General features: G+C 35.8%; 2 protein-coding genes and 1 non-coding gene across 3 annotated transcripts; all 3 read left to right on the top strand.

Annotated features, from left to right (window-relative positions):
- Window positions 1–422: 422 nt before the first annotated feature.
- Window positions 423–2,579, top strand: LOC126619910 (WRKY DNA-binding transcription factor 70-like). Its single transcript, XM_050288349.1, has 3 exons — window positions 423–1,016; window positions 1,671–1,775; window positions 1,888–2,579. The coding sequence occupies exons 1-3, from the start codon at window positions 559–561 to the stop codon at window positions 2,357–2,359; spliced, it is 1,035 nt and encodes a 344-aa protein (XP_050144306.1). The 5' UTR covers window positions 423–558; the 3' UTR covers window positions 2,360–2,579.
- Window positions 2,580–10,807: 8,228 nt separating this feature from the next.
- On the top strand, window positions 10,808–10,926 carry LOC126620396 (5S ribosomal RNA). Its single transcript, XR_007622436.1, has one exon. It is a non-coding gene; the product is annotated as a 5S ribosomal RNA (ribosomal RNA).
- A 6,525-nt stretch (window positions 10,927–17,451) lies between these two features.
- Window positions 17,452–19,486, top strand: LOC126619911 (WRKY DNA-binding transcription factor 70-like). Its single transcript, XM_050288350.1, has 3 exons — window positions 17,452–18,016; window positions 18,653–18,760; window positions 18,874–19,486. Exons 1-3 carry the CDS (start codon window positions 17,580–17,582, stop codon window positions 19,328–19,330), a joined length of 1,002 nt encoding a protein of 333 aa, XP_050144307.1. The 5' UTR covers window positions 17,452–17,579; the 3' UTR covers window positions 19,331–19,486.
- Window positions 19,487–23,745: the final 4,259 nt, after the last annotated feature.

The following is a 23,745-nucleotide window of genomic DNA, read 5'->3' as shown; positions in this document are numbered from 1 at the left end:
TTTTGATGAATTAAGAGACCAATGGACATGAATTTTTAATTGAAAGACCATTACTCTAATTGAATTAATCATTATATAATTTTCTCTAAATTTTTGGTTTAAAAAAGTGAGTAAAATAAAAAATAATTAAATAACGTCAGACAACGACAGGTAAGAACACCACTCGCTGACGACTTTAGGGCTACCTCATGGCAATGACGTCGTACAACATTTGTAGCATTACGTGGAGGTTCATCTAACCGTTAGTGGGACGAAAGACGTTAAGCTGGATAAGCATGTCAGATTGTGTTCCATGTCACTGTCCGTCTGGAGCACAAGAAACTAAATCTGGACCGTCTAGGGGAGAGGGATTCGGATAATAACGACCGTAAGATTTAATTTGAATGGTCTAAATTTTTTACTTCTTGAGATCGGAGAGGATCATAACTTGTAACATCAGGAGCTCCTCTTGACCGATCTATAAGGTTACCTCCCATCAATCACTTTGGCCACAGCAAGCACACACTAGAAACTCTCCAATATACATAATCTGGAGTTGTTCCAAATAGGGAGAGAGCGATGAAGAGTGTGATACCAAATAGGGAGAGGGCGACGGAGGAATTGATCCAAGGGCGTGAACTGGCAAGTCAACTGAGTAAGGTTTTTGAAAATAGGTCATTTGTTGTTGATGGTGATGAGGGGGGATCCGCTGAAGGTATTGTTAATAAGATTTTGGGGTCATTTGTGAATTCCCTTTTGATTATAAAGGGGATGAAGTCTGATCAGGAGTTTGTTTCTGATCAAATTCAAGGGAATAGTAGTGGTGTTAGTGGTGGTGGTACTGAAATTAGCGGTGGTGGTATTGGTGTTAGTGACGGTGGTAGTGGTGGTGGTGGTGGTGACGGTGCAGATTCATCATCTTGGGATGCTAATCATGATCATGCGGCTGTTAGTAAGTCTGAAGATTATACTGAGGAGGAGATCAGTTGTAAGAGCACTTCAACCTTCAAGGATCGTAGAGGTTCTTATAAGAGAAGGTAATTAGTTATAGGTCCTTTAGATCCGGGTAATTAGTTATAGGGTTCTCTAATTAAGTACTACCTAGGTAAAATTCATCAACATCTGCATTAACATAGTGTTCAAAGTGATTTTTTTTTATTTCCAGTTAAAGACTCTTTCCATGTATGATTTGATTGTTCAGTCTCAAACATTTGTGTATGAAACGCATAACATTAAAGAGTCCCTTATTTTGGCAATCATCATCATGCGCGTATGAACAACTGTAATTAATTTGTTCACCACAATTGTTAGATTTATGTTAATGTGTGAACAACTATAACTATAATTAATTTACTCATAACAGCTGTTAGATTCTTGTGGATAAATATAATTATTTATTTATTTATTCAAGAATGCATAGAATTTCTATTGAAACAAAAAAGTGAAGACTACCACTTGCTCTCATACAGGTTCATGTTTTGCCAATTCTGCCAAAATTTGGATGCTTCTGTTGTTCCTTATATTTAATGATCTAAATATCCAATACCTATATCCCTCTTACCATGGTAGCATTTCCACTTAACCTCAACCCTTCATTTCAAATCAATAGATAGGGATTTTGCCTAATTCGGTAAATTAATATTTTAGTTTTAAAGTTCTAATAAAGAGTTGCAACTTCTTGTTCCTTGCAGAAAGACTTCACACTCTTGGATTAGAGACACTCCTGCTTTGACTTACGATGGTCATGCATGGAGAAAGTACGGGCAAAAAGTTATCCACAATGCTAAGCATTCAAGGTACATACATATAGTAGATTTATCTAGTAAAATTGTTACAACTGCAATAATTAAAGTGGTAATAGTTTCAAGATTGAAGTTGGCCATAGTTATATGTGTTGCATATATGCAGAAACTACTTCAGATGCACTCACAAATCCGAGTGCAAAGCAACCAAACACGTGCAACAAATTCAAGATCATCCACCACTGTTTCGGACCACATATTTTGTGAATCACACCTGCAGAGACTACGTCAGCGCTTCGAAATTGGTCTTGGATTCCACAAGTCCTAAAGATTCTTCAAAGTTCATTTGTTTTGACAAGGCCAACTGTTTGACAAACAAAGAAGAGCACCCCTTTTTCTCATCCTTCACTTCATCGGTTAAAAATGAAGCGTTCGTCAAAGAAGATATGCCAACAACTGATCATATGCTAAAAAGCAACCACAACCATTCATCACCACGTGATCATCTTGTGTCGAATGATCTGACGGTGTTCGAGTCCTCTAGTCCCATGAGCGGGTTTTCATATGATTATGACAACATGTTTTCATGGGCTGTCGATTCTTACTTTGATAATGAAGTTTTGCAATACGGATTTTGAATTAAGTTTTGATGATGAGTGCATACTTAGTAGCCAGCTACTCCGTGTAGTAAATTGGATTTTACGTTCAGTGATTTGAAGAAACTTGTTGCTTTCTTGGTGTATAAAAATCATGTAAACACAGTTATTTTCGAAAGAAAAAAAAAACAAACGAAAAGAAGAAGCAACCTTTTTCTATTTCTTCTTGTGAAGTGATTCATGGAAGCTTAATTATGCTCAACATATACTTTTTTCATATACAATGCATGACAATTCTTAATTTGTTGCAATTATATTTAGAATAGGAATGTGATTGTGTAAATCATAGTAGATATGAGAATGTATCTTATATTCATATTAGGAGTAGATTACCTATTAAATGTTGTAATCCTAACGGGAAAAGTTTTTACCTATCCTACTACTATAAATAACGGCACAATGGGGTGAATTAAACACACCTCATAATTAAATCACTCTCTTTTCCCCCTCAATATTGCCGGCCCCCCCTCTCTCTCTAAACCCTAGATTGTTCAATCAAATAGGCCTACAACATATTATCAGCACGCTCTTGCCAAAAGCTAAGGAATTGACGTATCATAGGAAGAGGCTATCTTCCACCAAATTCAAAGGCTTATTTTTGTTTTCCGCTAATCAGGTTCGCTTAAAATAAAAAAGATATTTGAAACGTTCACGAAGCATGAAAACATTCCCCATAATGCATGAACCTCTCTATGTTTATATTTTCCTTTCGATATATATATATATATATTGTATATGTTCATATATTTATCAATATATATATATATATATATATATATATATATATATATATATTTGTTTCATGCATTGCACAATTAAATTGTTATGTGGAATATGTGAGTCAATGTATAAAATTAAATTAGAAGCATATTTAGGGTTTCCTCAACCCTAAGGGATTTCAAAAAAAAGGGGAATTGGACATGGTGCGGCACACCCACCGCACCATCACTGTGCACGCAAAAACCAGGCCTCAGCCTGGGGTCAATCTGATGGGCTTAAAGCCTTTCGCCCGTTTGCACCATGGCCCACGCCATTTAACCAGCCCAGATTGACTGGGGTTTTCCCCTTGCACACAGCAACCTTTATGGTTAATGGGTTTTGTGTTGCCCAGGCCCTCATCCTGCACCTTGGCCCGTGTCACGACCCGTGTCCTCCGCGCCAACACACAAGGCTGGGCTTGGTCCTTGTGGCCCACTCCGCGCATCACCTGTAGCCAGCCCATGCGGCTGGGCTTCCCGTGCCAAACCCACAGGCCAGCTTTCGCTGGGCCTTGTGCCGTGCCCTCCCTTAGGCCAAAATTGAAACCCAGTTGCTGCTAGGGTTTCTCCCACCCCACCCCCTCCGGTGGCCTGCAGCCCACTCCCGAGGCCCTTTTGGGCCTTGTTTTTTACTCAAGGCACCCAACCCAAGCCCAAATATTTTTGGGGCTATATTTTTTTATCCAATAATATTATTTAGCTTCTACAATCAACCCCGTATGGCCTGATTTATTGAATTAATTAAAAGTGACATGCAGTCCATTAATCTAATAATGAATCCAAAATTATTGACCTGAAGATCACTTTTTGACATTAACGATTCAATAATTTATTTTTATACTTTGAACCGTAACATACTTTCGTAGTAACGAAACTCTCACACTTCAGTTCCCGAAGAACCTCAAATCCACTATATTTAAATTAGTATGTTGCATTCTGTGTTTCTTGCAGAAACCTCTCATTATGAACTAATTGTTCATAAAAACTAAATTGAACCTATAGTTTCAAATTTAGTGCCTTTGAAACCTGAAGTTTTCATTCAAAACATACCACATGAAACCTGTAGTTTTCATGTATAAATTAAACTAATACATGTCTATAGAACTTGTATGTTCTACGATATATGTCTATGGCTTACCATATGACTAATCACGTTTTTCCTTCTGTTTTAGGGACATGTTGAACTTGAACAAGCTCGATTTCTCCGCTCTAAAAGTCTCTGGAAGAAACTATCTGAAGTGGGTTCAAGACGTGAAGCTTCATCTGACTGCAAAGGGTATTAGAGCTACCATCAAGACACCTATTGCCGACAAACCTGTTGACGAAGCTCAGAAGGCTACTGCAATGATCTTTATTCGAAGACACATCCATGATGCATTGCAGACTGAGTTTCTCGCTAAAGAGGACCCACGCACCCTCTGGCTTGCTTTGGCCGATTGTTTTGATCACCAAAAAGACACATACTTGCCTGAAGCAAGACACGACTGGCAGCATCTTCGCTTCTAGGACTTTAAGTCCGTAAATGAATACAACTTTGAAGTTTGTAGAATCCGTTCACTGTTGAAATTCTGCAAAGTGGAACTAACCGAATCAGATCTCCTGGAGAATACGTATTCGACCTTCCATGCCACCAATATTGTCCTGCAACAACAATATAGGGCACATAAATTCACCAAGTTTTCGGATTTAATCTCTGTTTTACTTCTCACTGAAAAGTAGAACCAGCTTTTGATGAAGAATCATCAAGCTCGACTAATTGGCTCGAACGTCGCACTTGAAGTGCATGAGATTAATTCTAGCAGCCATAAATGACGAAAGAATCGTAGTAGCCGTGGCAATGGGTGGCAAGCCCCACCACAGGACCAAGGTCAACAAAGTGCAGTACCTAAGGGAAGAAATGTGACCCAACATCGTCCACCACTAGTCCCTAAGCCCCAAACCTCAAGAACAGGGGCAAAGCTCCCGTTCAACTTGCTTCTACTGAACTGGACATGTGTTATCGCTGTGGATCAAGGGATCATTGGTCAAGCGTATGCCGAGCTTCCCCTGAGGCTATTGCCATGTATCGTTCCTATCGTGAGTCTAGCTTTGCACATGTGGATCATCCGGAAGATGCAACTACATCAATGGAGATATCAGATTTTCAGGAGGCGTCAGCTCCTATGGATGAATAAATTAGACATGTTTGTAGGGTGTTTACCCCTAATGGCCAAACCCACTAGGAATGGCCGGCCCTACCCCCCCTATTTTTCTAGGTTTATGGTTTAATTTTGAACAATTTTTCTAAGTATTTGGAATAATTTGTTTGGTTTTGGTTTGTTTTGAATTATGGATTGTTATTTGAATGGATATTATTTTCTCGAATTGCTTAATTGAATGAATTGACTTATATTTATACATGTGACCAATTCAATCAATTTATTTCTAGGTATGTTAAGTAGGGAAGTTAGTTGTTTGGCAGATAGTGTAACCATGCACACCATCTTGTGTGAACGACACTATTTTACTAACTTAATACCCAAGAAAACTCATTTGACAACTCTCTCAGGCTCATCAACCTGATTGAAGGATACGGAAAGGCACGTATCATGTTGTCCAATCGTACAATCTTGACCATTAAGGAGGCACTCTATTCTCCACGTTCCGGAAGAACTTTGCTGAGTTTTAGAGATATTCAAGATAATCAATATCATATTGAAACCACTGAAGATAATGGTTATGAATTTCTTTGTATCACTTCATACGAATATGGTCAGAAGCGTATTCACGAGAAGTTGGAACGTCTGCCGAGTGGGCTGTACATCACAACCACTCGCGGCATAGAAGCCCACAGTGTGGCCGACCTTATGCATGAGTTCCAAGACACTTTGTTGCTTTGACATGACCGTTTGAGACATCATGGACGTGACATGATGCGCCGTATCCTCAAATCTTCACATGGGCATAAGTTACATCCCTATGTTGGACTCCCGCCATGCAAAGCGTGTTCTTTGGGGAAGTTGAATACTCAACCCTCATATACAAAGATATTCACGACCCCCTAAGTTTCTTCAAAGGATTCAAGGGGATAAAATTTGATACGGTCTATTAATAGAAACAAAATGCACAAAATTAGAAATAAATAAAAAAAGAACCCTATAGTTTTAGAATTTTCCTTTTATTGTTAATATTTTTTATTGGTAAAAATAAAATTATTATATAAGAAGTGCACGATAAAATCTTTAAAGTGTCAATAATACCACTCAACTATATATTTTTTTTTAATTTTTTCGTTTTCAAATCTCAAAATTGTTCATGTGAGATGCCTTAAATTATCTTTTGTCGTCTAATTAGGCTTTTAGATTACAAAGGTTTATGATAATATTAAAAGAAAAGTTTAAAAATAGGATTATGAAAGTAATTTTGGCGTATAGTAAGGCACCTACTTAAGAATGCGTTGGGAATTTTGAGTTTAATTTCCAAAAAGGATTCTGAGAGCATTTTCAATGCAAGACTTAAATTTTGAATCTATATTTTTATATTTGGGTTGTAAAAAGATAGTGAATTTATGTATTGTGGTTTTCTCGTCCCATGTAAAGACTAATTAAGTCTTAAGACTCATTTAGAGTTTTAAGATTTGAGTTTTTGCATTAAAGTAGAAAATATTGGACTCAAAACTTTTAACAGTTTGAGTTTGTGCATGGGAGATGATTGACTCAAAACTCAAATCTCATTTTTCTTGAATGAATAACATTTTCTCTTGTGGCATGGGCTCCACATTGGACTCAAATCTCATATTTTAGGTCTCACTTTGCCTCAAAAGTTCAAAACTCAATATGAGTGGCATTTGAGATGCTTTGTATATGGACCAAAATATAATATTTGAGTCCTTGCATTGGAAATGCTCTTAGACCATCTCCAACCCTGACCTAAAACCTAAAAATATTTAGCCCAGAAAATTTAGGTTTTAGCCCAGAAATAGTTTTTCTACTTCAACCCTTTTAACCTAAAATTTTAGCCCCAGATTATCAAAAAATGAATTAAGGCTATTTTTTTTAAAATTAACTTTAAAAAAAAAATTATGTAGACTATCCTAAATTAATTTTATGAACATTTTAACCTAAAAATATTTAAATTCCGATAAATTTTGAAAAATCACTAAATCAATACATGAAAATCATGATAAACCACATAAACTTAAAAAAAAAAAGATAATTAATAAACCACATAAACTTAATACAATCGAAAACTCATAGACTACATAAACCTAATAATGATATCCATCATCTTGACTTGGTGGTGGACTTGGGAGATAGTCTTGAGATGAATCATCATCTTGAAATATACTCCTTGTGGCATTCCTTCGTAAAATTTCTTTTTGCTTACCACGTAAGTATCTCTTCCTCTTTGGAGTGTATTTGTCGAGGTCCTCCATTATCAAATTAGTTTCGTACCTTTCTTGCTCCCTATCCCCTTCTTGCTTCATGGCTAAAAACATTTGGGCCGATTCTTCTTGCCGACGACACTGGTTTTCGTTCATTCTTGCCATTTCGCTAGCAAATTGTGCACGTATCGGATCTTGGGACCTCCATTTTCTCTTTGCTTCCTTTTGCTTATCTCTACCCGAGGGCCTTGGCAAAGAAGAAGTTGGGCTCATTTGGTCAATACCTTCATTGTCGGCAAAATTCACACCTTCATTGACATCATTTGGGGGTGGGGCTTCATTATGAAATAATCTTCCACATTGTTGATTCGCATTGGTTCCCCACCTCGGACAATCCTTGAGGATGTTCCAAGCATTATGTAACTTAAAAGCTTGATTTTTTGCTGTAGTTCTTGTCTTGTAAATTGCCATTGCTTTGTCACCCTATGCAACAAATACATAAAAATAATTAGTTGCAAAATACTATTATGTACATGACAAGTACAATATCAACAAAGAAACTGACAATTTCTGAGGCGCCCCTTCCACTAGGCATGTCAACCATGGCTCTCTCTGAGCTTCCCTTCCACAAAGTGCATGCTTTGTTGATAATCTTCCACCGATCATAAACACCACCAACTTCCCTTCGACCGGCGTTGGAGTTTTCATAGAACTTATCAACGATTTTACCCCACAAATCCTTTCTATTTTGATTGGTGCCGACGACACCATCTTCACTAACAGAAATCCATGCCAAACATAAAGCAATATCTTCATCAAAGGTCCAATTACGACCTCTAACATGCTCTTTTGCTATCTTGAAAATTTTGGAAATGAGAGGAAATGGTAGAAAGAAAAATTGGAAGAATTGTAGGAAAAAAGTGAGTTTTGTGTGGATGTTTGAACAAATACATAGGTATTTATAGAGTTTTTGGTTGAATTTTAAGTTAAATATATTTTTTTAATTATTTTAGCCGTTGGATTTAAATTTGGACCGTTAGATCTTTTTTTTACCGTTAGATTTGATTATATTCGATTTAAGCCGTTGAATTCAATAAATATATAAATATAAAACTAAAAAAAAAAAAATTTGAACCTGGACCGTTGGCTTAACCAACGGCCCATTTAAATGGAGCCGTTGGATGAAGAAAAGTAGCTATTGGGCTACATAATTGGCTGACACCCGAGGGACAACCCCACGTGGGTGGGCCCGGCTTATGTTACTCTCTGGTGCGTGCATGGGCTGAGGGCGATTAGAAGCTAGGCGGTGGGCTTCACAGCCCCTGTTTCAGTCTCATTTGGTGGAGCCCAGTTTGCTTTGTGACCTAAAATGGGGCTGGTATTTGGCCTCAGAATAAGTTTTAGGTTTTAGGTTAGTTTTAGGTCATGGGTTGGAGTGGGTTTTGGGGGGGTGGGGGGAAAGAGGAATTTTAGGTTATAAGCCATGGTTGGAGTTGGTCTTAGACCATCTCCAATCCTGACCTAAAACCTAAAAATATTTAGCTCAGAAAATTTAGGTTTTAGTCCAGAAACAGCTTTTCTACTCCAACCCTTTTGGCCTAAAATTTTAGCCCCAGATTATCAAAAAATGAATTAAGGCTAATTTTTTTATAAATTAACTTTAAAAAAAAAATTATGTAGACTATCCTAAATTAATTTTATGAACATTTTAACTTTAAAATATTTAAATTCCGATAAATTTTGAAAAATCACTAAATCAATACATGAAAATCATGATAAACCACATAAACTTAAAAAAAAAATTATTCTAGCCGTTGGAAAAAATATTTAAATTCCAATAAATTTTATGATTATTCTAGCCATTGGATTTAAATTTGGACCGTTACATCTTTTTTTTTACCGTTAGATTTGATTATATTCGATTTAAGCCGTTGGATTCAATAAACATATAAAACAAAACAAAAATTGAATGTGGACCGTTGGATTAACCAACAGTCCAATTACCACCACCACCCGATGAAGAAAAGTAGCCGTTGGCTACAGGACAAGGCCCACTTTTCACTCTCATCCGTGGGTCCCAGCAGCTTTTGTGGGCTAAATTTGTGACCTATATTTATCTTCATTTTAAGTTTTAGGTTTTAGGTTTGGTTTAGGTTTTGGGTTGGAGTGGATTTGGGGGGGGGGGGGGGGAAAGGAGAAAATTTAGGTTATAAGCCACCATTGGAGATGGTAATGGGGAAATCTTTTTGGGAGGAACATAGAAGGGCACTTGGTGAAAGACTTGTCTGACATGAGTACATGTCTTATGCCAATAAAATAAAGACATGTGAAAATTTATCTGCGTGTCTTTATGTCATAGCACGTGATGCCATGTAGAATCAATGTCATGTAACTTGTTCTCATGACACATGACCTTATTATGTAATTTCACGGAAAGAAGAGAAATAAATCACTCTATTTAATTAATAGAGATTTCTTAAATGTGAATCGGAAAATTCGAGTTCAGTAAAATAAGTCCAATTATCGAGTGTAATACATAGATGCGATCATTTTTATTTTTTATAAAATAAGGATCACACTTATTAAACTCACCGGTATAATAAGAGTGTTAATTGAAATTGACGCGTATAAGCTGCTGTTGAATTTTAAATAAAAGTTCTATTATGCTCCTAACAAAAGCAGTAAAAGTAGAAGTATTTTTCACAAAAGCATTTCTAAACTGGTCTCATTTTGAAATTTGTTGATGGTGTTTCCTGGAAAAAAAATCTACCCCAATTCCGATTGACCTTGATAACAACTAAAGCTTAAAGGTGGGTTTATATAAAATTCCTAATCAAATTAGCGGGCACGGTACTGGATGATCTCTTGCATTGACCAGTTTTTGGCATCATATTACAAACCGTATCTTCCAAATAATAAAAAATCAAGTAGCATGCAACCACTCCTCCCTTCTCGTTGACATGATCAAACCATTATAACTTGATACAAAATTCTGAGCAGTGTGAACCCATTCCTGGGGTGACCGGAATTTTCTGCACCAAATGTGCTCATATTGCAATATCAGCAACTGGTCCAATTTTCTATTCCGTACAGTACAGCATCACAGCTAGCTGTTTTTGGCTTCAGATTCAAGGATCATGAAACTTTGTTAATATCACAACCACCATCAATCATTTTACATTGTCAAGGCTTGTTGGAGTTACCTTGAAATTGAATTTTGGAGGCTTTTCTTTCTATTTCTTCACCCAGGAAAGGTAACTTTCCATCATTTATCTTTTACATATTTGCTTAACTGAAGAAGAAAAAAGAGGATGCGATCATACCAACTCACATGCACCGGATCCCATCAGAACTCCGAAGTTAAGCGAGTTTGGGCGAGAGTAGTACTAGGATGGGTGACCTCCTGGGAAGTCCTCGTGTTGCATCCCCCCCCCCCCCCACCTCTTTTTGGGGGAAAAAAAAAAGAAGAAAAAAGAGGTCACAAAAGGGTTTAGGGTTAGAGTTGTCACAAAAGATACTCACTAATTAGAACTAATAGGTTAACTGCAGCAGAAAAAAGATGTCACAGAAGGGTTTAGGGTTTAATGATTTCACAAACCATACTAATTAGTAGTAATAGGTTAACTACAGCAGAAGAAAGAGGTCACAAAAGGGTTTAGAAGAAGTTTAATTAGAATTAATGATTTTACATGTGGTCCAATATTCTAGTAGATATGGTCAGTGGCGAAGCCAGAAATTTTCAAGGGGAGGGGCGAAATTTAAAAGCGTACAAAATTCCAAAAAATATGTAGACAACAAAATCCTTTTATATAGTAAAAAATTTAAGTGTCGTTTGTAATGTATTAATACAAACAAGTTACAACTATTATCGTTCGTAATGTATTAATACAAATAAGCCTACATGTGATGTCACACCCCACTCCTAATTAAAAATAGTTTTGGGGTCTTAATTGGTGAGCCCAAGGCCCACCCCCTGATATATGTCCCTTTCTCCCGTACTCCCTCTCTCATCTCTCTTCCTTTCTCCCCTCACTCCCTCTTCTGCTCTTCTTCGAAGCTCCCCGAGCTCTCTCTCCCTCAAGTCGCCCTCACCCTCTCCCTCTCTACCCGTGAGCAACATCCATACCCACAATCTTATACACATGCACACCCTAGGACCCTCCCAAGCAAGAACTTAAACCGAGGACAGGTCCATGGTGCACCACAGTGGCGGAGGTAGAACAGCCATGGAGGGGTTGGGTTTTCCGGGAGGGGAGGGGCTGAACCTGCGCTGGGGCTATGTTTTCCGGCGAGGGGAGTGGCGGACGCCACTCCTCGCCCTCACGTGGCTTCGCCACTGGATATGGTGTTGGATTTCTACCCATGCGTTCCGGGTTCAAAACACTCAATTTCTTAAATTATTGTAATACTTTCAAATTCTTTTCCTCTCCCTAATAAAGTAAATTTTTTATTAGAAAAAGGTCACAAAAAGGTTTAGGGTTTAAAGATTTCACAAAACACAATCATTAATTATAATTAATAGTTCAAATCGCTCTTTTGACACAATAAAAAAGTATACTCAATAATGTAAAATTCATTATTTTTTCTACTTGCAAAATTTCACTCTGAAACAGAGGTAACTTACTAAAAACGCAAAACTTAAAAGTTTAAATAACTCTTTATAGACACGAGTTAAGTATTGTCTTTCAAAATTCGTTGACATTTTGAACCGTCCAAATTATGGTCTATGCAAGACGACTGAAGACCATTGATTAATTTGCCGATCCTACAATGTGATGAGGGTCCACTTCATTCAAGAGCAGAATAATCCACTCACATGGCAAAGGTGTGTAAGCACGAAACCTACTTCCTTTGACAATTAAGGTGTGTAATCAAGACAACTATAAATTTTAAAATTGTCTTCAAGAGCTTAATCGGACAACTACAAGCTTTATCTACTTGTCATGGTGTAATTGATTCTTGGTTTGAAATCTTTCTCGATTATCAAGTTAATTAGTTGGTTTTTTTTTCCCTTAATGATTGAGTTTAAGGTGTAATGTTATAATTGATGAATAAACCATCTATCACACACTTAGTGTCGATGCTGAACACATGTTTTTATTTCATTGGCTCTTTATTATGTTGACTGATCAGCGTAGCATTGGCATAATTTTGTTTAAATTCTTTAAATGAAAGAAGATTTTTTTTATTATTTATTTATGTGAGATGGATGTAATAAATGTGCCCCAGGGCACCCTTTTAATAATGGATGTGAGATCTAATCATATTAATATGAGAAATGCTAAAGAGATCACATGTTTATTCCAAATTATTGTACTATTTTTTATGGAAGTGATATGTACAAATGATATTCAACTAGATAAATTCATTAATTGACGTGACATATAAATATCACTTGTCACGTCAGATGATACAAAAAAATAATTTCCCAAGCATTTATCTTTAATGTGGTACAAGAAGCGATAATGATATTGCTATTGACGAACTCGAACAAGTACCAAGGGTACTGCACGGCTACATTTTACAGTAACCAATACATTAATTAGAGATAATTTGTACAAACATGTATAAAAAATAAATTCCTACACGACTTCTACAAGCAGACATGAATTTTCGGTTTTTAGCCAGAGACAGAGAGTTTCTTACCCAATAGGATCCTCTTTGTGAGGATCTTGGAGATTCGTGAGTTGTGTCCGTTCATCGTACATCGTGTGATTAATTTTTGTCAGGTATTGTTTGTGTATAATTTTAAATAAAAAAATTTAAAATAATTTATGACCGTACGATGTACGATAAAGGGACACGATTCACAGATCCCTGGGATCCTCACAAAGAGGATCTGGCGAGGATCTGGATTCGTTTCTTACACCTGTGAAATTAGTAGCATATAATAAACTAGGCATGTTTTGTGTGGGAGGGAAGTTGAGGTTCCACCATAAAATTAAATGACAATATGGGGAGTAACACAATTACTTATAAGCACATGCAATGTCCCTTGTTTCCCCGATGTGGGATTCATACTCTTAACACGCCCCCTTAGATGTGGCGAATTTTCAAGCCAAATATGTGGACAACACAAACTGAAAGAAGTGCAGCAGGTGTAGTTGTTGGTCTTTACATGAGGGACAACCTACTCTGATACCATGAAGAAGTTGAGATTCCACCATAAAACCAATTAACAATATATGGAGTAACTCAATTGCGTATAATTACATACAATGTCCTTTGTTTTCTCGATTTGGAATTAATACATTCAATAGGGGGAAGAAAAAAATTAGGCATGTTACCAATTTCTTACACCCAAAAGTTGAACTATTGAACATTTGAAGTAAGTCAATGACTCAATGGTCAAAACTCATGAGTGTAAAAGTAATTTATATGGAACGAGTTCATTACCACGGACGTTAGATCTAATAATGCAAAACTTGCGCATAACAATACTTTGTTGGACAAAAAATCTAGGGAAATACCCAGAAATATGACATTTTCATAATCTTGGGACATAAATAAGATTTTTTTGAATATGCAAATAAGATTTTTTGAATATGCACATGCCATGAACAACAATCAGACAAAAATAGGATTTTTCCTACACCTTGAAATGACTTAATTGCCCACATATATAAATGGGTTATTTATTCTCATTTTCTGATTTCTCTCTCTACTCTCTCTCCCTCCCTTTATCTCTTCTCTCACTTTCTCCCTCACGCACTCTCTCTCTCGTTCTCATTGTGCACACATGGTGCACAGTCATCCCGACCAATACCATCCAAAACGAAGCCACCACCAATTTCATCTCATCCTTATGAGTTCAAAACATCTAGCCTTGTCACAAATCTTATCCACAATTGTTGGGATTGAAACTCAAGCAGGTTGCGAGTTGTTTGGCCGTTTTCCGACAACATGGCAAACAATCGAGGCTCGAGGCCACCAGCACTGGACTCTTATTGAGGGTAGGAATAAAGCCTAGTCATTAACTGCTGGTGCACTCACAGTGTCTACTGGGAACAAAGCCCTTTTATCTCTCTTTCTCTCCCTTTCTCTATGAACATCATGGGTAAGAAGGGTCAACACCACCATAACAAGAAAACCCATTTGTTGTTTGCTCTCTTCCTTCCAATATTTGCAGATTAGTGGGATTAAAGAAGTGAGCTTTTTCATATTTGGAAAAGGCGAAAATAAACCCAGAAGTTGTATGATGTAATAGTGCAACAAAATTTAATCAATTTCTCCCTCTTCTATATCATGGGATTCCCTACCTTGTTTGAAGTTGTGATGGTGTTTACTGAAAATTGAAAAAAATTAGTGTTTTGTTGGATAAATATTTCAGGATATGCTCACTGTATGTACACGACATACACACAATATTGTCACATATCTGAGCCAACCTAAAGACCTAGAGCTCACAGCTCTATCTTCGAAATAAGCAAAATGACGTCATCACTTATGATGTCACCATCATATACATTATGGTACCGTTTGGTACGCAGACGGGACGGGACGGGTCGAGACAGGACGGAACAGGACAGGACGGGACGGAACAGGACGGAACATATGATGTAAATATTGAAAAAGATAAGGACAAATTTTGTCATAAAATGTTATAAATTTGTGTTCCACGGATGTGGAACGGGTCGTTCCAGGGGGAAGAGGTGGAACGAAAAATCAACCAAATTTCATCCCATGGGACAACCCGTTCCACAGTTTTTAGGCGCACCAAACATGGGACCGAACGGCTCGTCCCGTTCCGTCCTGTCCCGTCCCACGTAAAAATGGTACCTATATGCACACCACATGCACATCATATGCACATAACTGGAGATCGGGCAACAAGTTTTTTTTTTCGCATTAATAAAAAACTTTAACAACAATAATAGTACAAATGACAGTTTGAAAAGTCTTGTTACGTATATCAACCACCACTTAACCATGCACGTGGAAAACATGATACTCGTTGTCGTTATTTCATAGACACGCATGACCCTTAACGTTCTCTAAGCTTTTTCTTAATTTTATTTTTCGCCGAGGCCAACTAGGTTGTGGTCATACTCGCTAAATTCTAAGACCCAACATACGTACATCATAACTAGTAGACATTCCCACTTCTCATATTAAGTTCTAGCCATGCACACCACATGCACATTATGGAAAAAATTTCACAAATTTCTACAATTGAACACTTGAACCAAAAATTGTTCCATTCTAGCTTTGTAGCACGTCAAAAAGTAAAGTTTATTCCACAACCCATAGGCCCCAACATGAAACACAAACCCTAATTTAACTTTTAAGTATTAATTGAGCTTACACAAACCATTTATTCTATAAATCATTGATGTAGAAACTTGGAACTAAACACCCTACCTTATTATGTCTGCCGAAGGTTCAGTCGCCGGAAAAAATGGAACTTTTTGGCCAAAACAAAAAAATATGCTGAAAAACCCAGCTCACTCCTCTCACCTCTTTCTCGCATCACTTTGTTCGAAATCAGAGGTATGAGGTCAACCCAAAACCTAGCTCACTTTTCTCACCTCTTTTTGGACTACCCTCTCTTCGAAATTTGAGCTCAACCCAGAAAACCAGAGCTCATAGAGCTCTCTCCACAGTCCTATCTTCCAAAAGAAAAAAGTGATGCAATGGGCTGATGATTTTTAGTATTTATGTGTGGGTATTTTAGTAATTTCGATTTTGTGCATGGTGTACATGGCTTGTGCACGGTGAACCCATTCCATATAAAACCTTCTTCACGAGTAAATCCATCTGGGTCGACAATACACGTGGTTGCATTTCCTTGATCTCAAATATTTGTCTAAAATCCTCCCTTGAGTATGGTAGAGGCTAGTGCTCTAGCTATTATTCTATTTTTATTGTTTATTCTTTTCATAAACGAAACCTATTAAATTGTTTGCAATTACAAGTTCACAAATCTTGCTTAAGATCGATGAAATTACCCTTAAGACCAGGGCCGTATAATTCAAAGCACTTGAATATTTGAGCTGGTGCAGATCAAATTAGTCTAATTTACTAGAAGGAGGGTTCTCTACTGAGATCATGAAAACAATTGTAATCGAGTTTTGTTAACAATAATTTGTCTTTTTGCTTACAAGTTAATGTCAAGATGAAATCTAAATCTATAGTTGAGTCAATTAAAAATCATGGGCATTAACAAAATTTTGCACAAAAAAATGTTTTTTTTTTCTTTCTTTTCTCACCCACATTCATCAAAGCGTCTCTCTAATTTGAAGAAAAAAGTCTCTCCCCCCACTGCCATGTTTTCTCTCTTTATTCCTCTCTTTGACATTTCTCCCTAACTTCTCACTCTTACATATATATTGTTTTTCTTTTAAAATCTTTTATGTTTATGCACAAATAGCATGAGGACTTCATCTTGTGAAATTTGAATATTCCAACCAAACTCATTTATGCTTCATGAAAAATTATAACAATATATTGTAATACAATGATGCTAATCATAATATATAAAAGGTTATATATAACTATCACATGATCACATTTACAATGTGAAATGATGAATATAAGGACAATGGAGATTCAACTACCACCTAAATGTCGTCTTAATGCCGCGCTTTTAATCATTTATAACATAACAATCTAATCAAGGCTCAAATCACACAATCTCCCTGAGGATGCAATCGTCATTTTGGCCAACAATTTTATATGGTCCAATTGGGATGAGAGTATTGTTTCAGAATTTGGATAAGATAACTTGATATAACGACTTGAGGCTTAAATTTTTGGTTAAAAAAAGTGAGCAAAATAGAAAATGATTAAAGTTTCCAGAAGGTGAGACAAGGACAGGTAAGGAACCACTGGCTGACGACATCAGGGTTACCTCATGCAATGACGTCGTACAACATTTTTAGCATTACGTGGAGGCTCATCCAGCCGTTAGTGGGAAGAAACACGTTAATCGCCTGGAGTCTGTAAGATTGTAACATGAGGACCTCCTCTTGACGGATATAAAAGGATACCTCCCATCTATCGCTTTGGCTGCAGCTAAGCACGCACCAGAAACTCTCCAACATATACATAAACAGGAGCTGATCCAAATAGGTAGAGAGCGATGGAGAGTGTGCTACCGAATAGGGAGAGAGCGATGGAGGAGTTGATCCAAGGGCGTGAACTGGCAAGTCAACTTAGTCGGATTTTTGAAAATAGGTCATTTCTTGTTGATGGTGCTGAGGGGGGATCGGCTGAAGGTATTGTTAATAAGATTTTGGGGTCATTTGTGAATACCCTTTTGATTATAAATGGGAAGGAGTCTGATCAAGAGTTTGTTTCTGATCAAATTCAAGGGAATGGTAGTGGTGGTAGTGGTAGTGGTGTTAGTGACGGTGGTAGTGGTGGTAGTGGTGATGGTGGCGGTGCAGATTCATCATCTTGGGATGCTAATCATGTTCATGCTGCGCCTGCTATTACGTCTGAAGATTATACTGAGGAGCAGATCAGTTGTAAGAGCACTTCAACCTTCAAGGATCGTAGAGGTTCTTACAAGAGAAGGTAATTAGTTATATTTCTCTTGTTAATTACTACCTAGGTCAATTCAACATCTGCATTAACATATTGTTCAAAGTGATAAAGTTCTTTCCATGTATGATTAATTGATAATTCAATATCGGACATTTGTGTATGAAACGTACAATACTAAAGAGTTTTACTTTGGCAATCATCTGATGGCGTGATATGAACAACCATAATTAATTTATTCAAAGTAGTTGTTAGATGTATGTAAATGTGTGAACAATTGTAGTTATAATTCATTTATTCACAACACCTGTTAGATTCCTGTGTACGAATATAATTTTATTTTATTTATTCAATAATGCACAGAATTTATATTGAGAGAAAAGAGTGAAGATTACCACTTGCTCATATGCTCATGTTATGCCATATTCTGACAAAAAAAATTGGATGCTTCTGGTGTTCCTTATATGTAATGATCAAAGTATCCAATTCCTATAATCCCTTTTACACCATGGCAATGCAATTCCTATATCCCTCTTACCATGGTAGCAGTGCCAGTTAACCTTAACCTTTCATTTCAAATCGATAAATGGGAATTTTGCCTAATTCAATGAATTTATAAATTAATTTTAAAGTTCTAACAAGGAGTTGCAACTTGTTGATTTCTTACAGAAAGACTTTACAAAACTCTTGGACTAGAGACACTCCTGCTTTGACTTACGATGGTCATGAATGGAGAAAGTACGGACAGAAATTTATTCGTAGTGCCAAGCATTCAAGGTACATACATATATAAGATTTATCTAGTAAAATTGTTACAAACTGCAATAATTAAAGTGGTAATTGGTTCAAGATTGAAGTTGACCGTAGTTATATGTGTTGTATATATGCAGAAACTACTTCAGATGCACTCACAAATTCGAGTGCAAAGCAACCAAACATGTGCAACAAATTCAAGATCATCCACCACTGTTTCGAACCACATATTTTGGGAATCACACCTGCAAAGACTACCTTAACGCTTCGGAATTGGTCTTGAATTCCGCAAGTCCTAGAGATTCTTCAAAGTTCATTTGTTTTGACAACGCCAACTGTTTGACAAACAAAGAAGAGCACCCTTTTTTCTCATCCGTTAAAGAAGATATGCCAACAACTGATCATATGGTGAAAAGTGACCACAACCATTCATCACCGTGTGATCATCTTGTGTCGAATGATCTGACGGCGTTTGAGTCTTCTGGTTTCATGAGCGGGTTCTCATCAAGCATCGATCAGTATGATTACGACGAGGAGTTTTCAAGGATTGTCGAGTCTTACTTCGAGAATGAAGTTTCGCAATACGGATTTTGAATTTTAAATTGGATTTAGGAAAATCATATGTATGTTCAGTTTCTTTGAAGAAACTTGTTGCTTTCTCAGGGTATAAAAATCATGTAAACACTGTTATTTTCCGAAAAAAAATAAAAGGAGAAAAAGGAGCAACCTTGTTCTCTGTCTTCTTGTTAAGTGATTCTCAACATATATCAACTACAATGAAATATTTGAGAATTGGAGAGAAAATGAAGAAGAAAAGAAACCGGTGAGAAAGATGAAGAGCTAGAGAGAGAGTCTAGATAGAGAAGTAAGACTTGTATTGCCACCACACCAATACCCATCACCACTATTGACACTTCTATTGTCACAACTACTACCACCACCTCAACCGCCATTGCAAACAACACAACTCGCACCACAATCACCATCTCTACCCCTGCATCTACCATCTTAAAAATTTACAATGAACACAATATGGACTCGACGTATCGATCGTGGAGTCCCTGGACTTTGAATCATCTAGTGAAAGATCAGTGATTGAAGGCAAGGATGAGCAACCCTTGAAAGCTTCAACCACAATGGAAAACGTTGAGAAAGAAGAGATTCAGGTACGCAAGAAAGCCTGCTCTGATATCATCATAAAAAGAAGATTTTTTGAATAATTGATTGTATTCATTCGAATGATATTATACACAAGTGTTGTTATTCTCACCCCACTGTTTTTTTATCATATATTTTTAATTTTAGTTTGTACCCATTTTTAATTTGCAATCATTTTTTAATTTGTATCAACTTTCTTTTTAGTTTTAATTTGTACCCATATATTAATTTCTTTTTGTGCCCATATTTTTTAAAGTTTTATTTGTATTTGTACCTGTTTTTTAACTTTATTTGTACCCATTTTTTATTTTACCAAATGTACCCATGCTAATTATATGTACCCATTCATGTAATTTTTTCAAAATTTTAATCTTAAAATGTACTCATTCTTAAATATACCAAATTTGTTATATGTAAAATATACCATTTTTTTATATAAAATCTATTCAATTTTTTTCTAATCCATTTTTAAACTTATATGGGTACATTCTTTTTTATTTGATTTTAAAATGTATCCATGTCAAGTTTAATTGAAGAAATTTACTAATGTTATTAAGCCAAATATCTTTTTTTTGTTGTTGTGATTTTGAAGAATGTACCCATGTTTTGATACAATAATTTTTTGGTTAATTTTGATGAATGTACCCATGTATATACACACACACAATAGTATATTTATATTTTAATATTTTTAATCCCACAAATTATGGTTTTTTTTATTTAAAATCTCATTTATATAAAAAAACTAAAAAATTTAATTTTTAATTTAAAAAATATTGTAACGTACATAGAAATAAATTATCACATTAATTTCAGGGACTTCAATCAAAAATTGAAAACCAACAAGATTTCAATCAAAGAATATTTATAGATAGGGACCGCATCAAAAGTCTCCCTAATAATAATAATAGGTTGGGCGCGAAGGGTAACAAGAGCCTTAGGGTTGTGAAAGGAATGGACAATATGTAAGCCGGATTCACAAAAAGACATAAAGGACAAGGATACAAGGAATTCTCTAATGAAAAAGTGTAGATGCCCTTTCCAATTAGGGGTGTGCTATCCACACACCCCTTTTTACTTCTCACACACCCCTTGTTAATTTCTGTCCGTTGATCTTCTTTAATTTATCCGATCTGACGGTCGAAAGCCAAAAAGGTGTGAGAAAAGTAAAAAGGGGTGTGTGGATATCACACCCCTTCCAATTAAAGGGTAAGAAGCTAACAATTGAATGATGATGGAATATTAATTGTAGTTATTTAAGTGCATAATCACATAGTACCAGATCATTTGGAGGGTCATTAATTTCCTGGTAGACTATCGTCATAGAAGAATTTGTTGTTGGAGAAATAGAACTTCATTTTTTAAGGAACAATAGTGGATGGGAAAATAACACATTCTTATTTTAGAATAATAGTGAGTGGGAACAGTTTAATTTTTTAATTTTTTATAGTGGTTGAAATTATAATGTAGGTGAAGAACTAAGACACGGATGAGTAACAGCTATCCTATATATGTTTACTAGGCTAGTACGTCATATATACAATTGTTTTATACATATTTAACTCCTTGATTTGTGGAGTTGACTTCCTAACTATGGCTACAGATTGCTAACTAAGGCCAATGTCAAATTTCGTGCTTATCTAACAGTGGTATTATTTTAGGGAATTTTAACGAAAAGCACCCGGTACTGTTCATCTTAACGAAAAACCACATTTTTACACTAAAAAGTCAATCCTGGTACTATTCACTTTACCCTTTATTTTGTCCTTATCATTAAAACTCAAAGTTTTCAAGCCCTTTTCATTAGTTTTCCTATTATTTTACTATTAAGCTAAAGTTGACTGGCTGCCACTAAGGCTTTAAATCCGATTAGGACCTTATTTGAATTCTGTTCATTGTTTTGTTTTGTAGTAGGTTAGGGTTTCCATCTAATCTGCATTCGATTGGAGATTATTTAAAGCCAAAGCCACCCAAAACTATAAAACATAGTCAAGATTCATCACGCCAAATCGAGGATTTTAACATTGGATGATTCTATCAAGGGACGTTAGGCACTAGTATAATGGTGAGTTGGGGCCCCTATGCGCCTAGTTAGAGTCTAGGTAAAGACCGAGGCGAATTTAAGTAAATTTACTATGTATCATACAAGTAAGTGCCTATTTACACTTATAAAAAACTTATACTTGTATTGATAATTTGGGGTTTATGATTATAACATATAACATACAAAAATATCATGTTTTCTTCCTTTAATATTTTAGTAAATTTGATGGTATGTGATGAAAGTGCAAGTGACTACGAGTTCATAGTACTTTACGAAATACTTTTAAGAGATCGTATGAATTTATAAGATTTAAAAAAAAAAACAAAAAACAACAGTGTTAAACATATGGTATAAAAATATTGGTTGAGTAATACACCATCTCTTTGCTAAGTAAAATGTTATGGTAGCACAACCTAATTGGAAAACAATTAAAAGAGAAAAGTAAAACAGGAATTGGTCACGTGGGAAATGGAGAGAGAAAGTTTTTCTTCTTCTTTATAACCAAGGTCCAAGAACAGCAAAGCCATGACGGTCTTCTTTCTGTTCCACTTTGTTTGAAATTAGAATTTTCTTTTTGGTTCAAAGCTTATATTATATAACATCTACATAACTATGGTGTATTCTCTATTTTGCCACATGTCCAAACCGTTGGGTGGTCCATAAAAGTCTTCACAGGCGCTTCTTCGGATGTCCGGGTGGTCTCGGGACCACCTAGGTCCAAAAGTGGATCCACCCCTGCCTCAAACATACTGTACCTTTTTGAAAACATTCTCAGATGCTCTGGAGATTGAGAAAATATTCAGCGTATCCAAAATACGGGATGGTACACCATGTGTTATTATACAAATGATGAGATAATTGTGTTAAACGTGTGGGGCCATTGTTGTAACTCATAACACGTGGATCCTCCTCGTAATTTCTTATGAGAGGATCATCGTTGGAACCTCTTTGTGAGGATCCCGAGAATCCTCCAATCACATCCGTTCATCGTACATTGTGCAGCCAATTTTCGTCAGGAACTGTTTATATTCAATTTTAAATTTAAAAAAAAAAGGGTTTTTTAGATATAGGTCCTTGAAACTCCTATTTTCCAAATAAACCCACTTAAATTTAAATAAAACCCAAATTTCAAATAGACTGCCATATAGACAAATATATGACCAACTATTACAATACATTTACAACTTATGCCACAAAATCCTAATTTGGTCAATAAATGTTATTACTCATCCTAATTATGATGAGCAATTAAATCCATTATGGATATTTTACCTTACTTGTATCATAAATATTAGCAACATATATAAATTAATTTACCAGATTTAAAAAAAAATAAAAAAGACATATCTTGTACGGAAAAAATAATATTGTTTGAATCATGTAATTACCTACATACAAATTAATTTACCTACTTATAAAATATTATACTAATTTACCTGCATTTTGAATCATGTAATTATCCACATACAAATATTATACTAATTTACCTACATTTAAATTAATTTACCTACTTGTAAAATATTAAATTATTTTACCTACTTGTAAAATATTATGCTAATTTACCTATTCCAAAAAAAAATTAAATGATATTAGATAATGTTCGAATGACGTGGGTTTGTGCTTGTAGGCAATTAAATAAGCTTTTAATCTAATGCACATAAATCATGTAGCTAAAATAGACCATTTTGGAAGTAAATGGAAGTAAATTAGACCTTTTACATTTTGGTTTGATGGAATAGATAAATTAGACTATTTTGAAAATTGTGCGGAACATATAGCTTTTGTCTTGTGTATTAAGGATTGGAGT

The sequence above is a fragment of the Malus sylvestris genome, chromosome 4 (genome assembly GCF_916048215.2).
Source record: "Malus sylvestris chromosome 4, drMalSylv7.2, whole genome shotgun sequence".
NCBI classification, from domain to species: domain Eukaryota; kingdom Viridiplantae; phylum Streptophyta; class Magnoliopsida; order Rosales; family Rosaceae; genus Malus; species Malus sylvestris.
Note: the sequence above shows the minus strand (reverse complement) of the source record. Positions and strands in the feature narration are given on the sequence as shown.

Excerpts from the sequence above, each read along its gene's own strand:
- LOC126619910 (XM_050288349.1), top strand. The coding sequence starts at position 559 with ATGAAGAGTGTGATACCAAATAGGGAGAGGGCGACGGAGGAATTGATC. Across the intron at positions 1,017-1,670 it reads AGAGGTTCTTATAAGAGAAG|AAAGACTTCACACTCTTGGA; the intron begins GTAATTAGTTAT and ends TGTTCCTTGCAG. Across the intron at positions 1,776-1,887 it reads CACAATGCTAAGCATTCAAG|AAACTACTTCAGATGCACTC; the intron begins GTACATACATAT and ends GCATATATGCAG.
- LOC126619911 (XM_050288350.1), top strand. The coding sequence starts at position 17,580 with ATGGAGAGTGTGCTACCGAATAGGGAGAGAGCGATGGAGGAGTTGATC. Across the intron at positions 18,017-18,652 it reads AGAGGTTCTTACAAGAGAAG|AAAGACTTTACAAAACTCTT; the intron begins GTAATTAGTTAT and ends GATTTCTTACAG. Across the intron at positions 18,761-18,873 it reads CGTAGTGCCAAGCATTCAAG|AAACTACTTCAGATGCACTC; the intron begins GTACATACATAT and ends GTATATATGCAG.